The 17,599-nt window shown below is 50.0% G+C and overlaps 1 protein-coding gene across 5 annotated transcripts in view; it reads left to right on the forward strand.

Annotated features, from left to right (window-relative positions):
• Positions 1-15,082, forward strand: part of NEURL4 (neuralized E3 ubiquitin protein ligase 4) — a 56,391-nt gene extending 41,309 nt beyond the window's left edge. For 4 of the 5 annotated variants that reach the window (XM_058181773.1, XM_058181777.1, XM_058181774.1 and 1 more), the window contains exons 19-29: positions 684-782; positions 2,099-2,263; positions 4,558-4,722; positions 5,948-6,106; positions 6,233-6,412; positions 6,664-6,757; positions 8,210-8,317; positions 10,521-10,665; positions 11,059-11,171; positions 11,956-12,145; positions 14,604-15,082. In XM_058181773.1, coding sequence (XP_058037756.1) covers positions 684-782; positions 2,099-2,263; positions 4,558-4,722; positions 5,948-6,106; positions 6,233-6,412; positions 6,664-6,757; positions 8,210-8,317; positions 10,521-10,665; positions 11,059-11,171; positions 11,956-12,145; positions 14,604-14,808 — 1,623 coding nt within the window. In that variant the 3' untranslated portion in view covers positions 14,809-15,082. The remainder of the gene's footprint in view (positions 1-683; positions 783-2,098; positions 2,264-4,557; positions 4,723-5,947; positions 6,107-6,232; positions 6,413-6,663; positions 6,758-8,209; positions 8,318-10,520; positions 10,666-11,058; positions 11,172-11,955; positions 12,146-14,603) is intronic. The other variant, XM_058181776.1, reaches the window with a different exon arrangement.
• The last annotated feature ends 2,517 nt before the right edge of the window (positions 15,083-17,599 follow it).

The following is a 17,599-nucleotide window of genomic DNA, read 5'->3' on the forward strand; positions in this document are numbered from 1 at the left end:
CCATTGCAAAGGATTAAGGGGTCCTTAAAAGAAGATGATGATATAAGCCTAAATTCTGAGTGGTGCGGTGGCCTAGAGGCGGAGCTCTCGCCTCACAACCAGGCGGCTGTGAGTTTGATCCTAGGTAGAGGCAAATATTTCTCTCTCTGGCCACACTGACAATATATCTGCCGAACGAAACTCCTCATTGGCGACAGGGAAGGGCATCCGGCCAGTAAACACTCAGCTCCATTCCATTGCCCAGACTCCACCCCATTGCAAAGGATTAAGGGGTCCTTAAAAGAAGATGATGATATAAGCCTAAATTCTGAGTGGTGCGGTGGCCTAGAGGCGGAGCTCTCGCCTCACAACCAGGCGGCTGTGAGTTCGATCCTAGGTAGAGGCAAATATTTCTCTCTCTGGCCACACTGACAATATATCTGCCGAACGAAACTCCTCATTGGCGACAGGGAAGGGCATCCGGCCATTCAAACACTCTGCTAGCTCCGTTCCGTTGCCCAGACTCCACCCCATTGCAAGGGATTCTGGGGGCGTTAAAATAAGACGATGATCACGGGAATGCTGCAGTAGTCGTAAGCGTTAAAAGCAGTTCTAAGTCATTTTTTCCCCAGTGACGTCGTAACTTCGAACGGTCACTAAATGAACGGTTGTTAAATCGAGGGCCGCCTGTATTTTTCCTCCAGGTGGGGAGCCGCGTGGGGGTGAAGCGTTGCACTGACGACACCATGCATGTGCTGATCGATGGGGAGGACATGGGGCCGGCCGCCACTGGCGTGGCCAAGGTAAAGGAGCCCCCGGCGGGGCTGCCTCTCAGGGCCCTGGAGGGGGCTGTGGGTGAGGAGGGGCTGCAAAACTGGGGGCATCCAATCCCATCGGGCTGTGCCATCTGCAAGTGGAGGGAGCCGCTGCCTAAGAAGGAAGAAAAGACGGCTGGGCGGGAGGAAATGGAAGAGAAGGAGGGAGAGGAAAGGAAAAAAAGAAAACAGGGAAGGAGAAGGGAGGAAAAGAAGAAGGAAATTGACAAAAGGAAAGCGAGGAAGGAAGGAAGATAAACAAGAAAGCAAGGCGATGGGAATGAGAAGAAGGAAGGGTGGGAAAGAGGAAGGAGGGAAGGGAAGAAATATAAGGAAAGAGAAGGAAGGAAGGAAAAGAGAGAAAGAGAGGACGGAAAGAAAATGGAAGGAAGGCAGGAAGAAAAAGAAAACGAAAGAGATGGAAGGAAGGAAAGAAAGAAAGAAAAGGAAGATAGAAAGAAAAGGAAGGAAGGAAAAGAGACGGAAGGAAGGAAATAAATAAAATGAAGGAAGGAAGGAAAAGAAAGAGATGGAAGGAAAGAAAGATGAAGCTAGAAAGAAAGAGAAAGGAAAGAAGGAAGGAATGAAAAGAGAGAAAGAGAGGACGGAAAGAAAATGAAAGGAAAGAAGGAAGAAAAGAAACGAAAGAGATGGAAGGAAGGAAAGAAAGAAAAGGAAGATAGAAAGAAAAGGAAGGAAGGAAAAGAGATGGAAGGAAGGAAATAAAATGAAGAAGGAAGGAAGGAAGGAAAGAAAGAGATGGAAGGAAAGAAGATGAAGCTAGAAAGAAAGAGAAAGGAAAGAAAGAAAGAAAAGGAAGGAATGAAAAGAGAGAAAGAGAGACGGAAAGAAAATGAAAGGAAAGAAGGAAGAAACGAAAACGAAAGAGATGGAAGGAAGGAAAGAAAGAAAAGGAAGATAGAAAGAAAAGGAAGGAAGGAAAAGAGATGGAAGGAAGGAAATAAAGCAAATGAAGATAGAAAGGAAGGAAGGAAGGAAAAGAAAGAAGATGAAGCTAGAAAGAAAGAGAAAGGAAAGAAGGAAGGAAGAAAAGAAAAGGAAAAGAAAGATGGAAGGAAGTTAATCGATGGTTACAGGGGGATGAACAAGGCTTAAAGTGGATTCCCTGCCTGTTTGTTTCTCTCCGTGTCCAGAAAATGGATAAAGGATGGAAAGAAATAAAGAGGGGGGGAAGAAGAGAAAGGAGGAGAGAGAGGGAAGGGAAGGGAAGGGAGGAAGGAACCGGAGGGATAGGAGAGGACAAACTCAAAAGCCACCCTGACGGTTTCTCTCCCGTCTCCCAGAATGTCTTTGTGGTCCTGGATCTCTACGGCCGGGTCACTTCGGTCTCCATCGTCAGCTCCACCGTGCTGGAAGAGGCGGAGGGCACCCACCCGCCCTCGGTCGCCTCGGAGCCTTACAGCGAAGAGGAGGAAGAGCCCACCCCGGTCCGTGCAACCTCTGAGCAGGTTTATTTATTTATTTATTTATTTATTCATTCATTCATTCATTCATTCATTCAAATTTTTATACCGCCCTATCCCCCAGAGGACTCAGGGCAGTTTACAGGCCGGTAAAAAAATACAAATATAATACCAAGTAAAACACTACATTAAAAAAAACTTACTGAGATAGGCCAAAATTTAAAATTACAATTCAAATAATATAAACCCCATTAAAGTTAAATTTAAAATTAAAATTCTCGTCCAGTCCCGCACAGATGACTAGATGTGTTTTAAGCTCGCGGCGGAAGGTTCGAAGGTCAGGAAGTTGACGGAGTCCTGGGGGAAATTCATTCCAGAGGGTGGGAGCCCCCACAGAGAAGGCCCTTCCCCCTGGGTGTCGCCAGTCGGCATTGCCTGGCGGACGGCATCCTAGGTTCTCTTCACATGCCCCCCACCCACCCACCCACCCACCAAGAGGCTAAGAAGCTTAGGAAAACCCCTGCCAGGGTGGTGGGGGGGACATCTGCTGAGACAGAAAATAGGGGGGGGGGAGGATTAGGAAAGGGAAGGGCCCAGCTATGGCTAGGGGAAACCCCCCCCCCTTCCTGCTTCTGCTCACCATCATGCAGAAAAGAGCAAAAAAAAGAGGATTAAAAACATATGAAGAACGGTTGCAGGAACTGGGTTTGGCCAGTCTAGAGGAAAGAAGGAAGCGGGGCGGGGGGGGGGACATGATAGCATTATTCTAGGATTTGAGGGGCTGCCCCAAAGAAGAGGAGGGGGGGTCCTACTTATTCTCCAAAGCCCCTGAAGGCAGGAGAAGAAGCGACGGATGGAAACTCATCCAGGAGAGGTAGAACCTTCTTCAACAGTCAGGGCAATTAGCCAGGGGAACAGCTGGCCACCGGAAGTTGCGGGAGCTCCATCCCTAGAGGTTTTGAAGAAGAGACTGGACAGCCATTTGTCTAAAACGGACTAGGGCAGTGATGGTTTTTTGCCATTGCGTGCCAGGAGCAAGGGGGGGGGGTGTCACGCGCACGTGCCCACACCCGTAATTCCATGCACCTTGCCGCCACACATGCACACAGACACACCCACTCCTGGCACGCGATGGCATGGTAGGCCCATTTTTTCCTCTCCTAAGCCTCTAGAGCCTTTCTAGGAGTCTGGGGAGGGCGAAAACCGCCTTCCCCACCCCTCCGGAGGCTGGAAACAGCCCGTTAGCCAACTTCCGGTGGGACCCGAAGTTGGCAAACGGGCCGTTTCCGGCCTCCGGGGAGGTGGGGAAGACCGTTTTCGCCCTCCCCAGACTCCTAGAAAGGCTCTAGAGTCTGGGGAGAGAGGAAAAAACGGGCCTTTCCCACCACCACCCGCGAGGTCCTCCGGAGGCAGGAAACAGCCGGTTTCCCTACTTCTGGTGGGCCCAGAAAATCAGCTGAGCTCGCGTGCCCACCGATATGGCTGCGCGTGCCACCTGCGGTACACGTGCCATAGGTTCACCGTCACGGGTCGAGGGTCCCCCTGCTTGAGCCGGGGGTTGGGCTAGATGGCCTCCGAGCTCCCTTCCAACTCACCAATCACATGAAGGATTAGTTCATCACGTGAAGGATTAGTACCAGGTTTGTAAAGCCATAGTAAGGCCGCGCCTGGAATATTCTGCATCCAGTTTTGGTCCCCACGTTACAAAAAAAGATGTTGAGACTTTTGGGGAAAGTGCAGAGAAGAGCAACTCAGAGGATCAAAGGCCTGAAGACTCCTGGATTTGGGTTTGGCCGGTCTAGAGAAAAGAAGAATTAGGGGGGACATGATGGCAGTCTTCCAGTATTTGTGGGGCTGCCCCAAAGAAAGAGGGGGGGGGTCCACCTATTCTCTAGAATTAATGAGAAATTTCCTAATAGTGAGGACAATTAACCAATGGAACTGCTTGCCACTAGATGTTGTGGCTGCTCAAATCACTGGAAGTTTTTAAAGAAGAGAGGACCGGACAGCCGTATTTGTCTGGCATGGTTTAGGGTCTCCTCCTCGAGCGGGGGGGTGGGGTGGGGGGTGGCTGGACCGGAAGACCTCCGAGGTCCCTTCCGACTCTGTGTTATTCTGTTGATCTCATTAACCAGGGGAACTCCTTGCCACCAGAAGTTTGTGGGTGCTCCACCGCTGGAAGCTTTTTAAGAGGAGATCGGACAGGCGTTTTTGTCTGGCAGGGTTTTAGGGTCTCCCCTTGCCTCGGGGGGGGGAGTGGGGGGGGGCAGGGGAGAGGCAGGGGTGGACTAGAAGGCCTCCGAGGTCCCTTTCCGACTCTGGTGCTTGTTGTCCTTCAGTGTGAGAACGAGCTGCCCTCCGTGACGCCCCCCATGGAGTTCCTGGAGAACCACGGGAAGAACATCCTCCTCTCCAACGGCAACCTGACGGCCACGCGGGTCTCCAGCTACAACCAGGGCATCGTGGTGGTGGGCCAGCCTTTGCCCCCGCAGCAGCTCTTCCAGGTGGGGGGGGGGCGCAAGGAGACAGACGGGGCATGTGCAGAGTGCCCTCCGGGGCGCCCTGACCGGGAGTGGCCTGCACCAGGGAGGCCACAGAGGCTCCTGCCTCGCGTTTTAGTTTCCAGCCTGACGGGTAGTCCTCGACTTAACGACCGTGACGGAGCCTTTCTTCTCCCACACCCCCCCCATCCCGGTTGTAAGTCGAGACGGTCCTAAATCAGGGTCAACCCATGTGAGCGATCGGATTTGAGGAGCCTTTTTTGAGGCAGTCGGGAAGGGAAGACCCTCGTCGTTAAGCGAATCAGTTGTTCGCCCTGGGCTGGTTCCTCCCTCCCTTCCTTCCTCCTTCTTCTTCTTTCATTCCTTTTCTTGCTTCCTTCCTCTCTCTCTCTCCCTTCTTTTCTTCCTCCCTTCATTCTTTCTTTTCTTCCTTCCTTCCTCCATTTCATCCTATCATTCCTTTTCTTCGTTCCTTCCTCTCTCTCCCTCTCTCCCTTCCTTCTTTTCTTTCTTCCTTCCTTCATTTCATTCATTCCTTCTTCATTCCTTCCTCTCTCCCTTCCTTTTCTTCCTTCCTTCCTTCCTTCTTTCTTTTCTTCCTTCATTTCATCCTTTCATTCCTTTTCTTCGTTCCTTCCTCTCTCCCTCTCCCTTCCTTCTTTTCTTCCTTCCTTCCTTCCTTCTTTTCTTCCTTCATTTCATCCTTTCATTCCTTGTTCCTCCCTTCCTTCTTTTCTTCCTTCCTTCATTTCATCCTTTCCTCCTTCTTCCATTCCTTCTTTTCTCTCTTCTTCTTTCCTCCTCTCCTTCCTTCTTTTCTTCCTCCTTCCTTCTTCCTTCATTCCTCCTTCTTTTTCCTTCCTTCATTTCATTCATTCCTTCTTCCTTCCTTCCTCTCTCTCCCTTTCTTCCTTCGTTCTTTTCTTCCTTCCTTCATTTCATCCTTTCATTCCTTCTTCCTTCCTTCCTTTCTTTTCTTCCTTCCTCCTCTTTCCCTCCCTCTTTCCCTTCTTTTCTTGCTTCCTTCCTTCCTTCTTTTTCTCTCCCTTTCCTTCCTTCCTTCCTTCTCCCTCCCTCTCTTCTATTCCTTCCTCCCTCCGTCCAGTGCTCAGGGCTCTGCTCACAGGAGAGCGACCAAAGCCGGAGGGGGCTCTCCATGGCTTTCTCCTCCCTCCCCTCCCCGGGACCCCCTTCTGACCTCCTGCCCCCTCTGCCCCCCCCCTTCCAGTTCCAGATCGACTCCCTCAACCCCCAGTGGACCTCCTCCCTCTCGGTGGGGGTCATCGGCAGCTCCCCGGAGCGGCTCAACTTCCCGGCCACGGCCTGCTCCCTCAAGCGCTCCACCTGGCTCCTGCAGCGCGACTCCGTCTTCCAGAACTCCCTCAAGGTGCGCCGGGAGAGGCCGGGTGGCCCGGGGGGGGGGCTGTTTCAGTGGTGGGAGGGGGCAAACCGTCCTGAAGGTGGGGAGCTGAGGCCCCCCCCCCTCCCCGGGGTTTCTCCCTCCCCTCTGCAGATCTGCGAGAACTACGGGCCCAACCTGGACACCTGCCCCGAGGGGACGGTGCTGGGGGTCTTGGTGGACGCCGGCGGCTGCCTTCACCTCTACATCAACGGCGTCGACCAGGGGGTGGCGGCTCAAGACATCCCCAGCCCTTGTTACGTCCTGCTCGATCTCTACGGCCAGTGCGAGCAGGTGAGGCTCCGGCCAGGAGGGAGGGAGGGAGGGGGAGAGAGGAGGGGGCTTGAGACGGGCACGCAGCAGCACCCGGAGCGCAGGTAAACCGGGACTTTACGACACACACACACACCCCTCCCAATGGCGCCGCAAATTGGCTAAGGGAGTCGTTCGTTGAGTGAGTTTTGGCCCCGGTTGTTAACCACCTTGCTTGCCGCGGTCGTTAGAGCGACGCGTCGTTCGGTGAGTCGAACCCTGTTTTTTGCTAGGTCACCATCATGACCAACGAAACGCCCGCGGTGGGAGCGGAGGGCACGGACCCCCAAGGACAGGGGGACATGGAGAAGGCCGACATGGTGGATGGTGAGCCGGGGGAGGGCAATGGGGGGTGGGGTGGGGCTTCCGGGAGCTCTTCCGTTTGCCCCTTTTACGATTGGAAGGGACCTTGAAGGTCACGTAGTCCAACATCCACCCAGCCACCCAAGCAGGAGGCCCTATCCCAAGGGAGGGAGGGAGGGAAGGAAGGAAGGAATAGAATGACACAGAAGGGACCCTGGAGGTCATCTAGTCCAACCCCCACCCACCTAAGCAGGAGGCCCTACCCCATGGGAGGGAGGGAAGGAAGGAAGGAAGGAAGGAAGAACAAAATAACACAGAAGGGACCATCATCTAGTCCAATCTCCCCCCCCCCAAGCAGGAGGCCCTATCCCGAGGGAGGGAGGGAGGAAGGAAGGAAGGAAGAGAATGACACAGAAGGGACCCTGGAGGTCATCTAGTCCAATCCCCCACCCAAGCAGGAGACCCTACCCCATGGGAGGGAGGGAAGGAAGGAAGGAAGAGAAAGGAAGGAAGGAAGGAAGGAAGGAAGGAAGGAAGGAAAGAAAGAAAGAAAGAAAGAAAGAAAGAAAGAAAGAAAGAAAGAAAGAAAGAAAGAAAGAAAGAAAGAAAGAAAGAAAACAATTTGAAGGGAATCTGGAGGTCATCTAGTCCAATCCCCCACCCAAGCAGGAGACCCTACCCCATGGGAGGGAGGGAGGGAAGGAAGGAAGAGAAAGGAAGGAAGGAAGGAAGGAAGAAAGAAAGAAAGAAAGAAAGAAAGAAAGAAAGAAAGAAAGAAAGAAAGAAAGAAAGAAAGAAAGAAAGAAAGAAAGAAAGAAAGAAAGAAAACAATTTGAAGGGAATCTGGAGGTCATCTAGTCCAACCCACACCCCAAGCAGGAGACCCTACCCCATGGGAGGGAGGGAAGGAAGGAAAAGAAAGAAAGGAAGGAAGGAAGGAAGGAAGGAAGGAAGGAAGGAAAGAAAGAAAGAAAGAAAGAAAGAAAGAAAGAAAGAAAGAAAGAAAGAAAGAAAGAAAGAAAGAAAACAATTTGAAGGGAATCTGGAGGTCATCTAGTCCAATCCCCCACCCCAAGCAGGAGACCCTACCCCATTTCTGAAAGGAAGGAAGGAAAAGAAAGAAAGAACAGTAGGAAGGGATCCTGGATGTCATCCAGTCCAACCCCCCCCCATCCGCCACCCAAGCAGGAGACCCTACCCCATTTCTGACCGATGGGCAGTCCGGTCTCCCCTTGAAAGCTTCTAGGGCCAGCACTTCCGAAGGTAGCTTCTGTTCCAGGGCTTGGACAGCTCTCATTTCTTGGCTTTGAACAAACTCGGTTTGTGGCTCCCACTTCCACAGTCGTCTTGCGGTTCTGTCATTTGTGGGGGTGGGGGTGGTTTCACTGGGTTTTTTGGGTGGGGGCAGGTCTGTAAACAGGGTCCTTGAGCTTCCCCGAAGCCCACCGGCCACTTGCTTTCCTCCATCCACGCCAGGCATCAAGGAGAGCGTGTGCTGGACGCCTCCCGTGGACCTCAACCTGACCAAGATCTGCGAGTATCACTCCCTCTGCGCGCGTTTCAAGGACCTGCTGCTCTTGCCAGGTGAGACCGTCCTGCGCCGTTTCAGGCAGTCCTCGACTTACGACCACCCTGGATTTTTTCCCCCCCTCCCCCACGCTTCCGTTGCTAAGCGAGACGGTGGTTGCCTCGTTTTGCCCCGTCCCTTGTCACGGCTCTTAAGCAAATGACTTGCCGTTGTTAAGTCGGTCGTGCGGTCGTTCAGCAAATCTGGCTGGTTGGGAGGGCCGCCAAAGGGGATCGTGTGACCCCGGGGCACTCCAGCCGTCGTAAGTGCAGGCCAGTTGCCAAGTGCCCAAATTTTGATAACTGAGCTCAGGGACGCTGCAGTGGGGCTAAGCGTGAAAAGGGGGAGGAAGCCCCTTTTTCCCACTGCAGCGGTAACTCCGAACGGTCACTCAGCGAATGGTTGTAAATCGAGAACTGCCTGTGTACAAATTAAATAGTATGAATTAATCTTTTCCTAGTGATATCCGTGCGACCCCCTCCCCCCCCATCCCCAGAGCAGGGAGGCAGAGGATGTTAGGGATCCTAAGATCCATCGGGTGGGACCCAGGAGAAGAAGGGCCTTCTCCGTGGTGGCTCCCAATTGCACCCCACTTTGACCGTCTCTTGAAAGCCCCCGAAGACACAATTTTGCCAACAGGCCTGGGGACCCCAAGCAGGGCACGGAGCCCATGGAAGAGTTGGTTGGATCGCTGTCACCCAGAGGGGCTGGTGGGGGGAGTGGTTCGTTGGGGGGTTTTATCTGAGTTTTATTTCGGTAAACTACCAAGGTCACCCCAAGGGAGTTTTCTAAATAGATGTATATCATGATGAGGATGGATGGATCTTTGAGAGAGAGAGAGACAATAAATGGATGGATGATGGATGGATGGATGGATAGATAGATGATAGATAGATAGATAGATAGACAGACAGACAGACAGACAGACAGACAGACAGACAGACAGACAATAAATGGATGGATAGATGGATAGACAGACAGACCGACGATAAATGGATAGATGGATAGATGGATAGATAGACAATAAATGGATGGATGATGGATGGATAGATAGAAAGACGATAAATGGATAATGGATGGATGGATGGATGGATAGATGATAAATGGATGGATAGAATAGAATAGAATAGAATAGAATTTTTATTGGCCAAGTGTGATTGGATACACAAGGAATTTGTCTTGGTGCATATGGTCTCAGTGTACATAAAAGAAAAGATACCTTCATCGAGGTACAACATTTACAACACAATTGATGGTCAATATATCAATATAAATCATAAGGATTTCCAGCAACAAGTTGATAGTCTTGTTTTTTAGAATTTTAAATGTTTTAAGTTTTCGGCCAATTGTATAATAAGTTTTTTAATTTTGTTTTAATTGTATATTGTATTGTTTGGGTTTTTATTCTGGCTGATAATAATAATAATAATAATAATAATAATAATAATAATAATAATAATAATAATAATAATAATAATAATAATAATAATAATAATAATAATAATAGTCATACAGTCATAAGTGGAAAGAGATTGGTGATGGGAACTATGAGGCGATTAATAGTAGTGCAGATTCAGTAAATAGTTTGACAGTGTTGAGGGAATTATTTGTTTAGCAGAGTGATGGCCTTCGGGGAAAAACTGTTCTTGTGTCTAGTTGTTCTGGTGTGCAGTGGATGATGGATGGATGATGGATGGATGGATGGATGATGGATAGACAGAAGATAAATGGATGGATAGATAGACGATGGATGGATGGATGGATGGATAGACAGATAAATAGACAATAAATGTATGGATGATGGATGGATAGACGATAAATGGATGGATGGATGGCTAGATAGACAGACAATAAATGGATGGTTGATGGAAGGGGGGAGAGAGAGAGAGAGAGAGATAAAAAGGTGGTGTGAGGTTATTGTGTTTTTGATTATTCTAGTGTTGGGCTTTTATCTTGGTAACTTGCCTGAAGTCATTGAGAGGAATTTGGTGGGCTGTCTAAACTAATCATTAAAAATATGACATGCAATCATAAAATGAAACGAAAAAAAGTCCTTTAATAAACGATAGACACACACGGATCCCACACAAACAAATACGAATTAATTTGGGTCTTAAGACCCTCCAGGACCCTCGTTTCCATGTGCAGAGCCTCTGGGCCGCCTTCTTAACCGTGTTCTTTTCTCCCCCCCCTTCCCCCCGAAATCTGCCCCCTCCCCAGATGCCTACTTTGCTGAAGACCCCAAGCTGAGCCTTTGCTACTGCGAGTCCTGCCACAAGCTGCGAGGGGACGAGGCCTACTACAAGAGGGGGGAGCCCCCCCGGGACTACGCCTTGCCTTTCGGCTGGTGCCACTTCAGCCTCAGGTACCTTTGGGCAACCTTCTGACAAGCAGCGGGGGAAGCCAGGTTCGCTTTAACGACCGTGCGACCCGCTTAGAAACCGCAGTGATCCGCTTAACCACAGTGGCAAGGGAAGCCGTGACGTGGGGCGAGGGGAGTTACCAGGAGTCCCACAGGCCCCTCGCCTGCCGTGATTCGCTTCACGGCCAAGGCAAGGGAGGTCGTAAAATGGGACAAAACTTAACAACGGTCTCGCTTAGTGACGGAAACGTTGGGCTCTGTTGTGGTCATAAGTCGAGGACTGCCTGTATGAAGATGAGGCTGTTGCAGGTCTCGTTCAGGGAGGGGTCTCCTTCCCTCCCACCCACCCCCCCAGTTCCTGGACCATGCGGGCTTCCTCCCACCCATCTCTTGTAGAATAAACCCTCGTCTGGACGTGGCCAGCACCTCAAAAAAGTGGCACATGGCCTATCACGGGACGAGCATTGGAGCCGTGCGCCGCATGTTGGATCAAGGGGAACTGGTGCCTGGTAAGCAAAGCGACCAGCCTAGGAACCGGGAGGTTGGGAGTTCTAGTATTGCCAGCCAGGTGGTTTTGGGCCGCCGGTCTCTCTCATCCCTCAAAAGGATGTAATGGCAAATCCCTTCTGAAAACCGAGAGGCTGGGAGTTCTAGTATTGCCCTTCGGCACGAAGCCAGCCGGGTGATCTTGAGCCGGCCGGTCTCTCTCAGCCCTCAAAAGGATGTAATGGCAAATCCCTTCTGAAAACCGAGAGGCTGGGAGTTCTAGTATTGCCCTTCGGCACGAAGCCAGCCGGGTGATCTTGAGCCGGCCGGTCTCTCTCAGCCCTCAAAAGGATGTAATGGCAAAACCCTTCTGAAAACCGGGAGGCTGGGAGTTCTAGTATTGCCCTTCGGCACGAAGCCAGCCAGGTGATCTTGAGCCGGCCGGTCTCTCTCAGCCCTCAAAAGGATGCAATGGCAAATGCCTTCCAAAAATCTTGTGGCGAAAGCTGCAGGGACAGTCCAGGAGTTAAGACCGACTCCAACACACACACAAAAAAACCCGGACCTTCCCCACCCCTACCCCCCCAAAAATTGCCTCATATTATATTTGGGGTCCCCCGAAAAGGGGGTTGAGGTAGAAGACTTGAGGGGGGGCTTAATGGGGTGCTAGGGGGCACCCTTGCCCATTTGCTCTGTTTTTGTGCCTGGCTGTGCCCCCCCCCACTCCCCACTCTTCAACCATTCGGGGTACCTGCTCCTAACGTGGGTCCCCTCCCCAAAAACACCCTCCTTCCTTGCCCCCCGCAGGGAGCACGTCGATTCTGAGCTGCCGCCCGTTGAAGGCCGACCCGCAGGGTGGGGGCAGCGGCAGCAGCACCAACGGGGTCTACCTGGAGGCGGAGGAGAACAGCGTCCAGGGGCGCGAGGAAGCCCACCACATCCTCCTGTCGCCCACCCTGCGCTACGCGGGACTGGAGCCTTTTGCCACCAAAGTGCAGTAGGTGTCGCGCTCGGACAGACGGACGGACGGACGGGGGGGCTGGCGGAAGATGTCCGATCGGGTTCCGGGGAGGGGCAAACCTGCAGGGGTGGGGTAAAAACGACAGCGAAAAGCGGTACGATCGAAGTGCAAACCAATTTATTTATTTATTTTTCATGCACTTATACAAATGAACGGAACGTTGATTTTTTTTTTTTTAATTTACATTTATATCCCGCCCTTCTCCGAAGACTCAGGGCGGCTTACACTGTGTCAAGCAATAGTCTTCATCCTATTTGTATATTTATATACAAAGTCAACTTCTATTGCCCCCCCCCAACAATCTGGGTCCTCATTTTACCTACCTTATAAAGGATGGAAGGCTGAGTCAACCTTGGGCCTGGTGGGGCTTGAACCTGCAGTAATTGCAAGCAGCTGTGTTAATAACAGTCTTAGCAGTCTGAGCCACCAGAGGCCCTGTCTATCTGTCTGTCTATCTATCTGTCTATCTATCTATCTACATATCTATCTCTATTTATCTATCTACCTTACATCTAATCAATCCATCCATCCATTATCTCTCTATCTATCTATTATTTATCTATCTATCTATCTATCTATCTATCTTACATATCTGTCTGTCTATCTATCTATCTATCTATCTATCTACATATCTATCTATCTACTTCTTCTTTCTTCTTCTTTCTTATCTGCATTTATATCCCGCCCTTCTCCGAAGACTCAGGGCGGCTTACACTGTGTTAAGCAATAGTCTTCATCCTATTTGTATATTTATATACAAAGTGAACTTATTGACCCCCCCAACAATCTGGGTCCTCATTTTACCTCCCTTATAAAGGATGGAAGGCTGAGTCAACCTTGGGCCTGGTGGGACTTGAACCTGCAGTAATTGCAAGCAGCTGCTGTTAATAACAGACAGAACATTGGGGGCGTAGAAAAAAAATCGAGCGTGGCTAAAAAAAAAATGTATTTTTATATGTATTTTTTACATACATAATATGCATTTTTTGTAAATATGTATTTTTTAATGTCTGTTTTATGCTTTCTTCGCATGCCCGCTGGGTGGAAACGGCGTTTAAAGTAGGAAAGCGAAAGACAAGCTAAAAAAAAAAAGGATTTTTTTTAAAAAAAAAAAATTCAAAGGGAGGGGAAATACGATCTGAGGTACTTAAAAAGTTGGTGACTTTTAAGGCGTGTGGACTTCAACTCCCAGCATCCCCTAGCCAGCAACGATTTCCCAGGATTCAGCATGCAAGAATAAATGGGGCCAGAATATTTTGTATTATTTTTTTTAATCGGGTAACTTTCTTAATAGACAGTGGGAATGCAGCAGATGTAATATATCTTGATTTCAACAAAATGAGAAAACAATAACCCGACAAGCTAAATGATTATTTAAAAAAAAAAAAAGATGGGTTAGATCAGGGGTCTCCAACCTTGGCAACTTTAAGCCTGGTGGACTTCAACTCCCAGAATTTTGCTGGCTGGGGTATTCTGGGAGTTGAAGTCCTCCAGGCTTAAAGTTGCCAAGGTTGGAGACCCCTGATCAGAGAATTCTGGGAGTTGAAGCCCACCCACCTTAAAAGTCTCCCAAGGTTTAGAAGCGTTGCAATAATGTGCTTCATATTATAGCTTAGTAATTACGCTGCTATAATACAACCAGTACAAAATATGGGTAAGTCCTTGATGTACGACGGTCGCTTAAAGTTACTACCGTCCCCCAAAAAAAGCGACTTACGACCCCATTTCAAAGTTACGACGTCACCCCACCCCCACCCCCCCTTGACCATGCGACCGTATTTTAAACGCTCGGCAATCGCTCCACATTTATGACGGTTCGTACCATCCTGCGATCACGTGACCACAATTTAAACAATTTTGCCGGTTGTTTTTTCCCCCTGAGCCGGTGGGTTTGTTTAACCCAAAAAATGGTCATTGGATCCGGCTTACACGGCGATCTGCTTTACGGCCGTAATGGCCAGGCTCGATTCCCGTCGTAACTCGAGGACCGCCCGTAATCCGAACCTCTGCATGAGATTCATGTGGTGCGTCCACAGTAAAAATGTAAAAAATATACAGCCTCCTTCATGCTCCATTTCACGCTGAACAAACTAAATCATTAATGTATCTTAAATAGAAAACTACTTTTAGATAGGTTTGTACTCCAAAAGCATTTTATTAAAATAATTCGATTTAAATCAAAAAAAAGCATCCAATTTAAATAAAAAAAATCCAATTTAAATAAAAAAAATAGATTTTTTTTTTCCAAAAATTATTTTTAAATCCTCAATTTTTATCCATCCTGCCCTCCGGCCTTCCTTCTTCCTTCGCTCCTTCAAAATTTGTGTCCATTTGACCAACCGGCGGTCACCTTCAGCACTTCGGCCTGGCGATCTCGGCGTGTTAAGTAAGCCCAGCCGCATTTTGTTTTTGTTTTGTTTTTTTCTCTTCCCAGATTCAAAGACCCAAAGTCTCACCGACGGCACTCGGCCCAGGTGGCTTTGCAGGTGTGCGTCCGTCCCGGCTCCTACAAGCTCTGCCCTCCCACCCAGGCGGCCCCCGAGCCCGTGGATCCCCGTTTTAGCAGCGCCGAGATCGAGTGGGTCACCAAGGAGAAAGGTGCTACGGTCCTCTTCGGCCTGCTGATCCGCGTGGAGTGAGGACACGCACCCCCCCCCTTGCCCTCTGCGGTGGGGGGGGGTGCACGCCGCAGCTTTTGCCAAAACCTACCCCCCCATCTCCCCGGGGGTCCGACGGCGGCACAGAACCGGCTGGAAACGGCACATCCAAGCGAGGAGTGTGGGGGGGGTCAACTTTTACGGCCAGACGAAGGACTCCCTTCGGGAGAGAACTCTATTGTGGGAGGGGGCTGCCTCTTGGGGAGGGGGCTGTCCGCCTCCTTTTATTTTCTTTTGCACAGAGACGAGACAAGCTAACAGGAGGGGGCTGGGAGACTGTTAAGAGCATGAAGGGGTGGGTGGGTGGGAAAAGTGGGGGTCTTTAGTTGCCACAAAAGGACTTGGGGAAGGGTCTTTCTGAAACCCCCCCTTTCTCCCCCCCCCTCTGGATTTCTACAAACTGACCACCACGGTTTGGATGTTTCCTTGCCCCGATGCCTCATTCCCTGGGGAAGGGTCTTTTTGGGGTGGGGGGGGGATCATCTTCCTCGAGGGAGACCCACTCCCCCAGGCAGGCACTTAAGACACATGGACGGAGCTCCTGAGGGATCGGGAGGGGGGGGGCGGCGGCCTCATCTCAACCCCCTCCCCTTAATCCAGAGTTCTGGATTTCCGAGACTTTTTTGGCATCTTCTTTCTACACGATGCGGCGTTGAGACCCCCTCGGGTCGCCCCCTCCCCACCCTGCTTGGTTCATTCTTAGGGTGGGTGGGGGGGCTGCCAGGAGGTCAGCAGCCCAGATTGATTGACAGAAGCGGCCTGCAGGTCTTAAGGGGGGAGGAGAGGGCGAGAAAATGCCCATTTCCTCGTTTTGCGGCGGATTTTCCTCCGACGCCTCTCAAGGCCGACCGTGCTGCCCCCTCCCCATAAAAAAAAGAAAAGCAAACTAAGCACACCTTACTCCGATTTCTTTCGTTCGCTCTTAATTCTCCCGGTCTGACGAGTGCTCCCCTCCGCCCTCCACCCCCCAACCCCAAATTTCCCAGTGGGGTGGGGGGGTCTCGTGGGATACGTGTGCAAAGACACACACCCCTCCTCCTCCTCCTCCTGTTCCCCCCCTCCCCTTATTTATTGATGTGTACATCGTCAGAAAAAGAAAAAAACAAATGTGAATTTTTTTTTCAGGGTTGAAGGGGGCGGAAAGGATGCGAACCGGTGGTCTTCGTCCCCCCCCCTCCTTCAATTTGTATTTTAAATGCTATTTATGCTGCTTCTTCACTTTATTTGTTGGGTGGGGGGGACAAGAATTGTCTTTTTTTTTTTTTTACATCTGTTGGAAGCTGTGGGAGGAGGGGGGTTGTTTCTCTGGATGTATTATTTGTATGCCCCCCTTTTTTTTTTTTTGGACAAAATTGTTTCCTTCTCCCCCACCCCTTCTGAGGGTTTATAAACCACAGTTCAACCTGTTTTGGGTTTGTGTCCTTCGTGACTCCCCGACATCCCCACCCCACCCCAAATGTCGTTTTAAGAGTCGCCCCCCCCTATACAATTTTCCTCTCCTCTTATTTATGACACACGTTTCAGAATTCCACCCCACCCCACCCACCCCGAGCGGCTTTCGAATAAAGTGAGAAAATAAAACAAAGAGGAAAAAAAAGAATTTGTATCTGAGCGTCCAGAAAACAGCAGAGCGCAAAGGCAAAATGATGGAGGAGATTTCTGCGATGTTTGTGCATTATTTTTTTTTTACTGCGCGGTCCTGGACTTACAACCGTTTGTTTAGTGTCCGTCCGGAGTGATGACGGCGCTGAAAAAAAAGTGACTTTTTTTTTAAAATTTACATTTATATCCCGCCCTTCTCCGAAGACTCAGGGCAGCTTATAGTGTGTAAGGCAATAGTCTCGTTCTATTTGTATATTTACAAAGTCAACTTATTGCCCCCCCAACAATCTGGGTCCTCATTTTACCTACCTTATAAAGGATGGAAGGCTGAGTCAACCTTGGGCCTGGTGGGACTCGAACCTGCAGTAATTGCAGGCAGCTGTGTTTTAATAACAGGCTATCTTACAGCCTGAGCCACACCTACCCTACGGACTTTTAACCGTTTTTGCAGCATCCCCGTGATCAAACAGACAATCCGCCTAACGACTGTGTTACTCGCTGAACAAACGGCAGCAAGAAAGTTTAAAAGGGGGCAAAACCCGCTTAATGTCTCACTTAACAAGAAGAAATCTTAGGCTCGGTTGTGGCCGTAGGTCGAGGACTAGAGGTCATCTTCGACTTACGGCCACAATTGACCTCAGAATTTTCATTCCAGAGCCAAGCAGTTTAAGTGAACCGTGCTCGGTTTTACAACCCTTTCTTTGCCAGGGTTGTTAAGCGAATCATGGCAGTCCTTAAGTGAATCTGGCCTCTCTCGTTGACTTTGCTTGCACAAAGCTGGCTGTGCCATCGCAAATGACAACCCCCCCGTTGTAAATGCACACCCAGCACCTAAATTTTGATCCTGTGACCGTAATCGTAATGGTCGTAAGTGCGAGGATCGGGTCATAAGTCACTTTTTCCAGCAGCATTGTAACTTGGAACGGTTGCTAAAGGTCTGGTTGCAAATGGAGGATTCCCGGTATTGACCTCAAATCTGAATAAATAATAAATTAAATAATAAATTAAATAATAAATGGTGGGAGGTTCCTAAGAAAAAGAGGCCACCCAGAGAGACCCAGGCTACGGAGATAGGGACCAGCACACCTTGCTAGACAAGCCACAATCGTCAGATCTGCAAGGGTGGGTAAGGAGCATCACACTTCTCCTGTCGTCGTGTGTGCACACGTGT

Source organism: Ahaetulla prasina, chromosome 4 (genome assembly GCF_028640845.1).
Source record: "Ahaetulla prasina isolate Xishuangbanna chromosome 4, ASM2864084v1, whole genome shotgun sequence".
Classification (NCBI taxonomy): domain Eukaryota; kingdom Metazoa; phylum Chordata; class Lepidosauria; order Squamata; family Colubridae; genus Ahaetulla; species Ahaetulla prasina.